The sequence below is a fragment of the Rutilus rutilus genome (assembly GCF_951802725.1).
Source record: "Rutilus rutilus genome assembly, chromosome: 15".
NCBI lineage: Eukaryota > Metazoa > Chordata > Actinopteri > Cypriniformes > Leuciscidae > Rutilus > Rutilus rutilus.
Genome location: NC_140220.1, coordinates 7,449,293 through 7,463,665, shown reverse-complemented (window position 1 = coordinate 7,463,665; position 14,373 = coordinate 7,449,293). Strand labels below are relative to the sequence as shown.

Below are 14,373 nucleotides of genomic sequence, written 5' to 3'. Positions count from 1 at the left end.
TTTATTAAGACCCGGCTAAGTAAATAATGTATTTCATTTCAATATTTTAATACAGATTTAAATACATATCAATTCAATCCTCCTTAAAAGAATATTCTCATCAGTGTCACAAATAATAAAGACCAAATCAACAAGTTAATTATCAACTGAGAGACTAGGAGCCATCCTACTCAATACACAAACAGAACATCCTAATTTTGCAATTGTGAACATTGAGCCAAGCAACCATGAGAAAAATACTAGTGTAATCAAGATTTGAAATGAATGGAAAATAGACGGAATGACAGCAAAATAAGCTAACAAGGCAAAAATAGTGCAATGAAAAAATAAACATGCCGTCTCAGAAAAATACACTCGATTTTTAGCTTGTTTTCCTCAGTCTATCCCATTCAGCAAAACTGTAGGAAGCATTCAAGGTTTGTCATTTTAATCAGGTATCAACATCCACTGTTTACAGTTACTATAACTACTGTAGTACAGTTGAAACTGTCCGCTGTAGGGTGTGCATGGCCGCATAAGTCTACACATGTAAATGCTCATTGCTTACTTTAACCAGATTAAAGAATTGATCAAGGTAAGTTGTAGTTTTGTTGAGGTTAAATTGCACAGATTATGTATCAGTTTTGTGTTTACATGGAGTTGAATTAAGTTGTTCAAGGCATGACATTTGAAGATTTGTTAAGATTGTATTGATTTTGAGTTTGCTTCATTTGTTTGTCCATAACTATATTGATTTCATAACAACGATCAAACATCTTTCACCAAAGTTCTACAGTCAAACTTGAGGGCAATGTCTGCAGAAATACCCCAAAACCGAACTGTGGTAGAAACCAGTTTAAGCCCAAAGACAGACAGTTCGGAGTCTCAATCTGTCGGCTCTGTTGTCCAGCATCATGAAGAAAACCAGTCGATCCGCCAACTACCTCCAATGAGTGAGTCTCACCACAGTTTTCCATCTAAGTCAGTGAGTCAGGAGGCGTTTGAGGAACAGCGGATATCTGAAATGGGCAGAGCCGCCTGCCAACCTGCCCAACATATAATGTCTCAAAGATCCCCTCAGGAGGTTAGTCTATTTTGGTTTTTACATTTGTATTAATTTGTATTGTTTATCAATGAGTTAGTGGACATGATGAATGCTGAATGTGGCCTTTATAATCTCAGTGAATAATGTGCAAGTTGGAATTTGCAGGTGTGTAAGATGTGTAAGATGAAGCCATGTTTAAACAGAAATCTATTGTCTTAGCTAATACTACCTTTAGATGGTAAACTCACAGGTTAACAGAAAAGATGTTCTGATATTAAATGGTCCTGACTTTCACTCTGAAGTAAATCACAAATATTTTTATTCAATGTGTATTCTTTTGGTTTTAAACTATTTTTGGTTACACTTTATTTCGATGGTCCACTTTAGACAATAGGGTTAGTAGAATAAGTTGACATTTACTTGCAAATGTTTGTTAGGGGAGCATCAAAATAAAGTGTTAGTAGATATTATTATTAGTTTATGAGTAAAATAATGTATTTGGTAAACAACTTTCCGATACTTGAACATTTTTGTTAAACTGCACACACTCACGCCCCAAACATTCTTATCAGAAACTTTTTTTTCTTTTTTTTTTAAAATAAACATAACAGCTTTTTACTGGGTGAAACGGCTTCTCGAACAAGAATAAATGTAGGACGGGACTTGATTTTCTCTATGAGATGTCGCTGCTTTATTTTGGTTAAAGATTATGAAAAAAAATTGGGATATGCATGGATAAATCATTTATAATAAATCCTGCAATATTCCATTAAAAATAGGAATTGTCCATTTTGATTTCACAGTGCTCACCGGTGGGCCCAAAGCCATTACATATTTAAAACAGTAATATCCTATACTAAACCTAAACTAATATTGACAAACTATATATCATTTGAAAGCTTACAATCTCTAGTTTTCATATTTGGTGACTGATCTTCAAAATAAATTACAGAGGAGTCGTAATTTATCAATTTGCAACAAGAATATTTTCATACTCCTAAGGCGTGTTCAGACCTTTATTTTGAAATGGTAATGAACATGAAAAATCATGAAAGAATGGTAGAAACCTCAGTTTGTTGAAAAAAGTTTGTTGTTTTTTGTTGAAAAAAACGTCTGAAAATGTTTTAAATATAAAGAATGAAAATATGTGATGTGGCAGCGAACTATAACGCACATACGTGTTATTTTTATGTTTATTAGAGGTTGAATTCATATCAAAATCTGCCAAACTTCCCATACTACTTCTGAATAGGATGTCTACTTTATAAATTGTATGAAATTTTGGAAATATATGGTTCAGGTCACTCAAAACATATATGGAAATTTAGGCGCCCTTATATGGGTAATGGAGTCTGGTTGTCACCAGCCTAGTGAAAATGTTTGGAACTGCGCCCAAACAAAATCTTACTGAAAGCTCATTTTTTGAGATATCAACCTAAAATTTGAAAACACAACTTGTTCAGATTTTTGGCTTTCCTTTTCTTGCAGTTTTAGATTCCAACATGTTTTGAAAATAAAATATGAATAATTACATTTTTACATTGTACATTTTCATAAACTTAAACTTCTATAACTTATTTTCTGTTTCACTTTCTAAATTTATATATTCCAACGCATTCTTGAATTACAACCATTTAAGTTCAGAATGTGCATTTTCATGTCTATTAAAAAAAAAAGGACACTTAAGGGGGATGAATTATTTAAATAACTGTAAATTAATAAAACCTAAGAGTACAAATGCTTCTTTGTCAATGTTTGATTCTAATAATTATATATATATATATATATATATTAAGAAGTGTGGAATAGGTTTGTTGCAACACTTAGTGACTCTATTAGCTTGATGCAGAGTATAGAACCTTTACATTTTGAATCTCAATACAGATTTCGATTTTTATATCTCTGTCTGAACAGAATCCAGGCCAGAATGAGCTTCTCCTTCAGCGTCAGGTGAAGCAGTTGCAGAGGGTTTTGCAGGAACAGAACACACTGCTCTCTCTCATCAGTCCAGGTATGACTGGAGAAACCCTCATGCATATAAATCTTTGTGAAAGTGTCTTCATTCTTTAGGGTTTCATTTCTGAAATGGAAGCGTAATGTAAATGACAATTTTAATCTGTTATTAGACCTGTGGCATTTGCATCACAACCTTTTTTTCAGCTTTAACCACCAAGCCACCAGCTCTGCAAATGCAGTATACCTATCACTATAGTTGACCACTCTCATTACAGAACCTTCCTTTCTCTTTCAGGGCTGATTTTATCTCCCACATTCTTAGCGCACTGGCAAGCCCAGACACCTCCGAGCACTTCAGAAGCTGATCTCAACAACACTACTGAGAATTTAGATCCCTTCAAGGAAAGCCAGGTTGAGAATAAGTCAGAAGCTCTGCTGGCAACTAACAACAGCAATGGTAGGAATCGAGAAGTCCTTTATCTTACAATAGTGTTGTGATAAAAATCAGTTTGAGATACTATATTCTCTACATTAATAATCAAAACAATAATAATACATGCAAAAAAATTATAGTAGCCTAACATAGAATGCAAAACAAAATCTTGGACATTTCTTCCTCCTCTGTGCCTGACAGAGAAGTCTCTAGAATCATACATTTCCAGTTAAAGAGAAAACAGACAACCGCCTGTGAGTCCAAATCATGAGTCACATTTACAAATACATCACTCACATCAGAATGTCCAATATGTGCAAGACACATTGTGTAAACGGGAGATAAAGCTGTTAAAAATGCTTCCGTGTGACATGCTACTTCATTTAAAACTATTTTAAATGGCATATGACTAATAGTTTTGTCATTATTATGCATACAGCTTTCATAACCTCATATTTTATTAATTGTTAAATAGTAAAATAATATGAGGACATAAGCAGAATGCAAAATGAGAATACATGGACTATTTGTGAATTTAAAATTGTCACAGGACCATTTAGAATGAACTATAAAGGCAAAGGCAAAATGGTCATTTAAAATGATTACAGTGCATAAGATAGAGACTTTTGCCATAAACATTCCTTAAAGTTTTTAACTAAAATCCAGACTTTGATTTAAAAAAAATTTTTTTTTTAAATAAGTCTTGGACACGATGTCATGATGTGTCAAGTCAACTATTCAAATGTATTAAACACAATACAATTGCAAATAATTTACAAAAAATTCCCCAAAACAGTCTTTCCAAGAATCCTCTTTTTCAGTTGGCATGCTCAGGTTCACTCATCTGCAGTGTCATCTGAAATTTCCGCTTGTTCCTTCTTCAGCAGAAAGGGGAGATACATTGATATGTATAACTTCTTAAATTTACTGCTGCTCAGACAGTACAGTATTGGATCCAGCAGACAGTTCAGATAAGAGAGACAAATAAACCCATCGTATAGTTTAACGACAGCAACTTTTTCCTCTTTCATTACAAACCCATTCTTTAGCTGCACCACTCTTGTAAAGGTATACGGCAAGAAGCAGACGGCAAAGACGAGAACCACCGTAGTGACGAGGAACATCGCTCTCCGGAGCTTAGTCTTGTCACCCACCGACTTCTGATTGAGTCTTTTGATTATCCGTATTGAGCAGTACACAAGAACAAAAAAGGGGATCAGAATCTGGGTAAAAAACACAATTTCCCTCAGTAGAACGACCAAGTTGGGCTCCTCATCGTTTTCATTGCTGTTGCACCGGATAAAACTTTGCAACATGGCCGGAATAGTCAAAATTCCCAGTAGCACCCAGATAAATATAGAAATCTGAGGTGATCGTTTCAAAATCCTTAGGAGTTTCCTCTTCCCTGGATGGACGACGCTAAAATATCGATAAATGGAGATGACCGTCAGGAAAGCGATGCTGGCTCCTCGGTTGAGAAACTGCAGAAAGAGCTGTACTTTGCACACGACCTTATTTTCACTACATTGTTGAAAGTTATACGCCTTTACGGGCAATCCAATCAGCAACAAAATGTCAGCCAGGACCAGATTGAACAGGAAAATGTCAATGGTTTTAGATTTCCAGAACTTGAGCTTGAAGACGAAGAGATGGATAACTGAAATGTTCAGCAGGAAACCCAAGATAAACTCCAGCACAACCACAGAAGAGTAGAAAATATACAGCGCTCTGCTTTTGTCGATGTTCTCCTGACAGTTGTTGTCCGTTTCGGTTAAATTATCCATATTTTACAGATCCCTGGACTGAACCGCTTCCTAAAGGGTGTAGATGTTGAATGTCTGTGCTCCCAAAGCTGAGCATTTTAAAGCTCCTCAGACTTAAAGGCGAAGCCCTTCCTCCGCCTGAGCGTTCAAGTCTCTACCTGTTGAGAAGTTAAATGCCTGATGTCACGAACTGCTTTGAAAAAGACAAGTACAGTCATCAAAGACAACTGAAGTTTAAATCTTTTAAAGAGCTCTCAGTGAGCGTGCATTGATAGAGATCAAGTGTCCACACAGTGGACAAAGCAAACAAACATTTAAAAAAAAAAGTCAGCTAAAGACAGTCAAATCTATTTGCAAAGATCATAATAAGAACTGAGCATGTTTAGGCAGGACAATAGCGGGCGTGTTGACTTCACCATGCAAGTTATAACAAATGTACATGGAAAAATTTGAAGGTTATTGATATTCTGTTCTAAACACCATAAATTAGATCTATTTAGTGGCTTGTCCAGACAAGCTTGAGCAGATATGGGAAAGAAAAAAAATAGCTGAAGGGCAAGTATTGCCTTTTATGACCTGTTTAAAAGATTTGCCACACCTTATATATTTGCACAGCAAGATGATTTTTTGTTCACTATTACTAACAATGCAGACGTTAATTTCTAAGACTTTATATCTTGCACAATGTTGGAAAGGTGAATTGCATTTACATTTGTTTCTCGAAGTTCAGGTTACCTGACTTCCCGTACACTAAACTATGCCAACAAGTTGAGTCATAATATTACATGAGATCTGAATTTGTATTGCAGATGTTGCACAAGCAGCAGAGCTCAGATGCTTGTCTCCTATTGAAGAAGAGTCTTCAGAACCTGCACAAGATGACTGTCCTCTCAGCCCTTTCGGACTGAGGCAAGGTCTCCCACCAAACCCAGAGGAAAGGTATATATTTAGTTATATAGTTTAGAAAACATTTAGTTATCACTCTAAATACTGACTGGATGAGCCACTTTGATTTTGTTGAAGGTGTGTAAGATGTTGAAGTTGTTGTCAAATTCTGAAACACACGTGACCTACATTAATAAATATACAGTTATAAATGAATATAACTGTCTCAATTAGGCTAATGACCTACTTGGTTGAAATTTGTATGATTCATTTAACTGTTTATTGATATTTATAATGATATTGCTGTTTATTTGATTTTTTTAAGTAAAAGAAATAAGCCATTCAAGTCACTTAAGAGGCTAATTGGTTTCATATACACTATCGTTCAAAAGTTTGGGTTAAGATTTTTTTTAAAGAAATTTGATTCATCAAGGATGCATTAAATTGATCAAAAGTGACAGTACATTGCTACAAAAGTTTTCTATTTCAATTAAATACAGTTCTTTTGGACTTTATATTCATCAAAGAATCCTAAAAATAATGATCATGGTTTCTATGAAAGTACTAATCAGCACAACTGATTTCATTGATAATAATAAGTAATATTTCTTTAGCAGCAAATCAGCATATTATAATGATTTCTGAAGGATCATGTGACACTGAAGACTGGAGTAATGCTGCTGGAAATTCAGCTTTGACATCACAGGAATAAATTACATTTTAAAATATATTGTATTGTCATAATATTTCACAATATTGCTGCTTTTACTGTGTTTTTGACCAAATAAATGCAGCTTGGTGATGTACTTCCCACATCTTCCCGCTGTACAAGGCATTGCCCTTTAACTGCCGTCTTCCAACTCTCTTAAGCCGTGTGACTCAGTGCATCATGTGACTCAGTGCATCATGTGACTCAGTGCATCATCTGACTCAGTGCATCATGTTCGTCACAAGTGTATAATAGAAGACTTTTGCAATATGTATAGTATGAGAGCTGTACAATTTAAAAAGAAATATAATTTAAACACAGGCCCATTCGACCAGGACTGAGAGAAGAGCAAAAAACATTTGAAGAGTTTGTTGAAGAACATCTAAAAACAGACCAGGCTGTTCTCCAATATGAGAATCAGGTATGAGCAGCATTTAAACTCTTAAACTCTTCTGCAGATTGAGTGTGTTCTAAGCATTATCCTTTCTGTTTTACAGGCTAGTGCACAAATCAGAGGAGCAGAGAAGAGGAATTTTCTTCGTAAAGGAGAAGGAACATCTAAAATTTCGAAGGTTAAGGACTGCTCACTAAGTCTAAAGAGGAGATGCTCTATTAGTCCACAAATGATGAACATGAAGCCTAGTCAGCAGTCAGTGCAACCCACTGAAGAGATACCAAATAGGAGCAGTCCTGCCCTGAAGAGTGTGGGAAACCTCAGTGACCAAAAACCGGGCCTGGAAGACTCTCTAAAGAAGACCATTGTTCTACAAGACGATTATTTTTCATCAAACAACAAAGGGAAAGTCAAAGCTTTGACTGCTAATAATGCTAACAATGCAGCCTCACTTAAAAGTAAGCACAGGGAAGGAGTTGTGAGGAATTATGGTAAAACCAATGGAAGTAAGCCAAGTGGATCTGCTCCGACACAAAGCAGGAGTGTTGGCTTTAAAAAAGTTAATGACCACATTGTCAAAATCCATGAGAAAAACTGTCTTACCAAAAACCACCGTCAAAGCGGACGTACCAAAGAGACGTCTAAAGAAGTCAATTTAACCGATGAGGTGATGGAGTCACTGGCTCTTAGTGAATCTAACGACAGCTCTAGCAGCGAGGACGGACCCAACTCTCAGCCTCACAGTCCGTTTCCTCATTATCTTTCAAGGCACACGGATCACAAAGATCAGAGTCCGGATCTGTCGGATGGCGACTATGCTAGTGATGCCCCGAGTGAGACTCAATTCAATGAAGAACATCGCACTTCAACTCCTATGTCTAGTTCTTCGAGCTTCAGCAGTGATTCTGAACTCAAGAACTTAGAGGGGTCTATGGCTAACTGCTCCAAGAAAACAGAAGAAAGAGGGAACTACACTGATTTTAGACCACCTTCTGTTCCTGACACTCTCACAAAGACATTTCCAAAAGTCAAGGTTACTCCAGAAGACGTCGCACATGGCATGGAGAAAGAGAAACCACATACTTCAATCAGGTTTTGTAGAAAGATTATGACTTTTACCAATGTTTTGGTATTTTGAAGAGAAACTCTATATGCCCTGAAACCTAAGTCAAGTCACCTTCATTTATATAGCAGCACTTTTTCCAATACAGATGGTATCAAAGCAGCTTTACAGTGATAATAGGAAATTAATGCAACAAAGATTGTTTGGCTCTACAGCAGCTCTAGAAGAAAGTCATTGTCTAGCTTAAGTACCCAGACAGCAACATAGTGTCGGCCCAGATCCGGCCCACATCTGGTACGTGTGATGTGGGCCAGATCTGGGCCGACACTATTTTGCTGTCTGGGTATGTTTTTGATTCATTCATTTCCATTGTAAAAATCATTAGTTATTAACTTAGGGGCCACTTACACAACGTCGTTTTCAACTGAAAACAGAACATTTCTAAGTTTTTATCTCTGATTGAACATATTCCTGAATTTGACTAGGTCTGAGATGGAAGAGCATGGTTTCAAAGGAGAGGATGGCTGCAGACCTTTGCTCGGGCTTACAAAAGAACTTCATGAACCTCAGGTAGAAACAAGACATTTTAGACCAAAGTTTCCTCCTTTTTCGCATGACATTTCCATGTGTGACCTTGTAAAGAACCACCACTTTACTTCTAAAATACAAGTTACAAAAGGAGGGTCTCACAGCGATTTCATAGAACCATCATTTTGGGTTCCCCAAAGAACCTTTCAGGAAGTAGTAAAGAACCTCTTTTTTCTGTATAGAACTTTTTCCACTATAAAGAAACTTTCATTCAGTGGAAAGGTTCTATAGATGTCGATGGTTCTTCATGGAGCTATTGGTGCCAAACAAGAACCTTTATTTTTACGTTTTTTTTTTTAGGATCCTTACATGGTTTTAATAGCAATATGCATTCAGAAAGTACTTCATATCATGTTTAAATCACTGTGCATTTACTATAGGATCTGAGCCAGCAGATCTCATCTCTGAAGCAGCATTTGATAGAGAGGGAGTCTCAGTGGTCACAGGCCCACAGTCTCCTCCAGAGCCGTGTGGAAGCCCTCATCCGAGAGAACCAGGAGCTTCACAGCAGGTTTAATGTGAACAAGAGTTTGCCCCAGAGCGCTGGTTCCTCTGCTCCTCATGCTGGATCATACTGCGCAGTAAGAGTTATTTCAAACCTTATTCAATAATGATCCACAGATTAAATATTTAGATTTAAACTATATTTTTATACACATTTATAAATGTCCATCTTGAACTAAGGCCAAATCCTGGCTTAATCTAAGCCCTGTCTGAAACCAGGCCATTAAGTTTGTTTTCAGAGAAATATAACTACATTTCAAGAGGTTTACAATATTTCCCAATATAGTACACTTTCCCTTTGAACTCTGAAGTTTATTTTTATTTATTGAAATACAATTTGAATATATAACTTTATTTATTTATTTATTAAAATATAATATAGATGTCAAGTCTCCTATAATTTTGTTTTATTATAAGTGCCTTAGTACATTTGGCAATTTTGCTCAAAGGAACTTTCTTCTTTTAAGAATATTTAGATATTCTATATGGAAAGCAGGGCAAAATGAAAACGATCTTTTTGAATGAACATACGGTTGATTACACTTTTTTTAGACAGTCCACTTTAGACATTCTACTAACTATAATTAACTTTGCAATTACATGTCAACTAACTCATTAATTTGCAACTACATGTCAACTATCTCATTAATTTGCAACTACATGTCAACTAACTCATTAATTTCATTAATTTGCAACTACATGTCAACTAACTCATTAATTTCATTAATTTGCAACTACATGTCAACCAACTTTCATTAGTAGACTGTCAGGTTAGATTTAGTATAATATGTTGACTCTTAGTTGCAAAGTTACTTATAGTCGGTAAAGTGTTAGCAAATATTACAGTCTACTAATACTCGAATGACTGCTTGTTGACATGTACTGTAGTTGCAAAGTTACTTAGAAGAATGTCTAAAGTCTCATATACCTAAATATTTAAACATGGAGGGCAATATTTCTCAGCAGGTTATGATCTTTACTCAGAACAAAAACAAATATCTGTATTTATATATGCCTCAATGAATAACACATATGTTGTGCTTCAGTTTGAGAAAAGCAGAGAGGAACCACAGAAGACCCCTCGTGTTAGGAGCGCAACTCCAGCCTTCAACAAATCCACCATCCATAGGACACAACAGTGCGATGTTAGTATGCTAACATTATTAATGTGCATGGTCTTGCTATAAAATATTAATTATGAAAATATAATTTTACTTTGAAGTAAATATTTTATTTTTTATTTTTTGTCATTTGCTGTAAGGACCCATACAACTAGTTATAAACTCAATTGCTAAAGCCGTCGAGGTGTGTAATGTGTTCTCAAGTGCCCTTTAATCTCTTCAGAAATAATTCATGGTGGCTCTCAAAGCCCAGTGTCAGATAATTGACTCGGCTCTTTATAATTAATTCATGCTTGTGCAATGCATCTACCCATCTTCATTTCATACAGTGTAAGTGTTAAATCCTGATTTTATTTTGTAATTGTTTGCCCTGTTCATAATTTATGAACACAAAGAGCTATTCAATTTAACGGAACAGAGAATAAATGCAGAATCACTTTCACATAATATATTTATTCAATCACTGTGCATGTTGTTGTGACATGCATGATTAAGCATGCAGATCATCTGTATCATCATCTATTTGTTTGATTTATTAAGTGAATAAATACATTTCCTTTTCTTTTTTGATATTTTAATGGATAACAGAACAAAAATGATATTTAGTGCAATACTGTTTATTGAAAACATTTGATTTCAGTGTCTTTTTCAAGTTATTCTTGGTTCTTGTTATTTGATGAACAGGCAAATGGACACTCTTTTACCAAAGCTAACAGGATGACAAAATGCTCAGCCGACTCTTTGAGTAAGTATGTTTGCTTGTGCTTCATCTCTTATGAACCAAAATACAAGTTGTCATCACTGAATCTAAGCCTACTGTGTTCAACTTGCTATATCTTGTGTGTTATGTTATTCAAAAGGAAAGAATTCTGCACTTTCCACTGACAGTCCACAGAACAATGGCATGAGTGGCGGAAAGGTATTTACTTTTCTCTTAAAGGCACAGATCACCCGATGCAGGCAGTCAACATCAGTACTCACAGAGCTTGAAGGAATTACACACACTTCTCAGAAAAAAAGGTACAAAAGCAATCACATTTTCAAAAGGTACACTTTTGTTCCTTCTAGGTACTAATACACCTCAGTGACAGCTTTTGTACTTTTTTTTCTGAGTGTATTTTGTATCACTCATCATGACAGAATAGACTCTGACCCAGTTTCTATTATGAAATGTGCAATGCATCATAGTATCATAATGACACTTTTGTTCACAGGGAAGTTTGTTTTATCATCATACTGACTGCAATGACGCACAAATGGCATCCCAGGCCAGAAAAGACAAAGTACGGGAGGAAACTCACTATCCAGATGGAAGAGTAAGGAGGGTGTTTTGCAATTAGAAATTTGAATTACGCATTATCTTCCAACCCTTTTTCAAAATGTTTTACTTTCTCTTAGGTAGAACGGCTTTTTTTGAACGGATGTCGTGTGATCACATTTCGCAATGGAACAAAGAAAGAGATTGGCGTTGACAAGTCGGTCACTGTTTCCTTCTTCAATGGGGATGTTAAACGCACGTTGGCTGACGGGACTGTGGTGTGTATCATGAGGCCCTTAGAGAATAAGGATGTCTTTTCAAGTCTGTTCCCACATTTACTGCTGCTGTATTGCAACATTTCAAAATTCACAAAATATTATGTGCACATTCACATATTTACAGGTTCCTACAGGCTTAGGCTTTCGATTTTTGTTTCCCGTAATTCACCACGCCTTTTGTCTTTGTTCCTGAATTTGTATTTTTCAGATAAGTCTTCAGATCAGGGTTTTTTACAGGTTTCAAAATGTCACTTGTTTTTATTTTTATTTCATGTTGTATTTTGGTTTCCTTTAGATTTTTTTTTTTAAGTTTTTCCTTTTTATACCAAAGCATCGCAATTTTACATTTTTTTTTTATTATTGTTTGGTTTTGCCATTTTAGTTAACAAATAACCTGTTTTAAATTCTGTTTATATAGATATACTACTATTGTGATGCTCAAACAACTCACTCAACCTATCCATCTGGTTTGGAGGTTGTACAGTTTCCAAACAACCAAAGAGGTTAGAAGAAAACATGTTCTTTTGTTGACATACACTGTAAAAAAAAAGAAATTTAAAAAATAAATTGGACTATTGGAGTACATTACTATTTCAGTCTTTCGACTTCAACATTTCATGTTTAATTCAACGTGTTAATGCCAACTCACACTGCACAGACAATGCTGACCAACAGCGACAGACGCTTCGGTGGGTTTTGTCTGATCAGTGTGTTACCCTGTCAGTGTCTGTTACCGTTGGTTGGCGCTTGTTTTAATGTTTCCATGTTCAGTCTGCTTTTGTTGGGTCGTGGAATATCTGAGAAATGACTCACTGTAATCTAGTGATTGTTGGCATTGGTCTGCGTCTGTCAGTGCAGTGTGACCCCAGTGAAAAAAACCTACACCAAAATGTATTTAAAACACTTTTATTTCATACTACAAATCCATTAATATATTTACTGATATACCGCTTGAGACTTACAGGTATAAATATTATAATTAAACTTTATTTGGAGTACTTCTTTATTGAAACATAGCACATTTCTCAATATTAAGCCTAAAATGTGTTTTAATATCATTATTAATAAGGATAGCATGACGTCTTTAAATGCAAGATATTTAAAGTGTACCAAAAGTAAATTTTAGCACAATCATATATACTTATGTATATCTTTAGTTGGACTTCAATATTATTTCTGGATAACTAAAGTACATTAAGTACAAAATTAGTTTCCAATTTAGTATCCAATTTAGCATACTTTAAGTCTATCAATTTAGTATACTAAGTGTACAATTGTAGGGTATTTATATTAAGTACATAAATATGTAAATGTATTTGTAGTATACTTAGCTTAAAATAAATGTATTACAAATACATTTTGGTATATTTATTTTTCACTACAGGAATTCGTTTCTTTATAATAATTTTTCTACTAGCACTTTCTGAGTGAAATTATTTTTAAAATGTCAGGGTAATTTGAATTTGGGATTACAAATGTCTGTTTAAATGTTACTTTTCCCTAGAAAAACACCATCCTGATGGCACAAGGGAAATATCCTTCCCGGATGGCACCGTCAAGATTCTCCACTCCGATGGTCGAGAGGAAAGCATTTTTCCAGATGGAACTATTGTCAAGATATCACAGTAAGATGAATGTCTGTCTTTCCTGTTTATTTGTTCCTTTCTCTTTTCTGCTTCTTTTTTATTTACTCTCTTACACACTGCTTCCACAGACATGGTGAAAAGATGGTGGAGTTTCCTAATGGGCAGAGAGAGATCCACACTTCACTGTACAAGAGGAGGATGTATCCGGATGGAACCGTTAAAACTGTTTATAGGGATGGGAGACAAGAGACAAAGTTCTCATCTGGGAGGGTTCACATTAAGAACAATGAATGTGTCCTTATAATGGACAAAAAGTGAACTTCTAAAAAATATTTTCATTTTATTTATTTGTCTTTGATCTGAACATATCAATAAACTGTAAATGACAATCGGGTGAACTAAGCCTGCCTATTTTTACATGTGCTGTCAGCAGGTGTCTTGTGTTGCTAAGAGTTTCTCTCAGCATGAACACATCTGATACTGTATTCAGGTGAAGACCCTCTGACCTAGTCGTGACATTGTACTACATTGCAACTCTCCGGTTTCAGAAGAGGAACATTCCTAAAATAGTAAGGGAGAGCTGGGATAAATATCTTACATAAGCATTATGTTTCGTGTTTGAAAATGTTTTTGTATTGTCTAATCGTAGCATGTACACTAATTTTCAAAAGTCTGGGTCAGAAAAATTATAAATGTAATTTTAAAAATTAAATACAGCTCTTTTAAATTGTAATAATAGTTCATAATATAAGTGTTTTACTGTATTTTTGCATAACTAAATGCAGCCTTGGTGAGCATTAAAAGTAAAAAA

General features: G+C 35.2%; 2 protein-coding genes across 2 annotated transcripts; one reads left to right on the top strand and one right to left on the bottom strand.

Annotated features, from left to right (window-relative positions):
• Positions 1 to 487: 487 nt before the first annotated feature.
• On the top strand, positions 488 to 13,951 carry LOC311305462 (uncharacterized protein). The gene is made up of 17 exons (XM_084433204.1): positions 488 to 574; positions 768 to 1,063; positions 2,939 to 3,035; positions 3,276 to 3,437; positions 5,986 to 6,115; positions 7,092 to 7,191; positions 7,268 to 8,256; positions 8,713 to 8,797; positions 9,196 to 9,396; positions 10,366 to 10,464; positions 11,125 to 11,185; positions 11,301 to 11,359; positions 11,655 to 11,756; positions 11,839 to 11,976; positions 12,395 to 12,479; positions 13,481 to 13,601; positions 13,691 to 13,951. Exons 2-17 carry the CDS (start codon positions 791 to 793, stop codon positions 13,878 to 13,880), a joined length of 2,892 nt encoding a protein of 963 aa, XP_084289330.1. The 5' UTR covers positions 488 to 574; positions 768 to 790; the 3' UTR covers positions 13,881 to 13,951.
• gpr31 (G protein-coupled receptor 31) lies at positions 3,415 to 5,225 on the bottom strand. Its single transcript, XM_084433205.1, has one exon. It carries the CDS (start codon positions 5,195 to 5,197, stop codon positions 4,250 to 4,252), a length of 948 nt encoding a protein of 315 aa, XP_084289331.1. The 5' UTR covers positions 5,198 to 5,225; the 3' UTR covers positions 3,415 to 4,249.
• Positions 13,952 to 14,373: the final 422 nt, after the last annotated feature.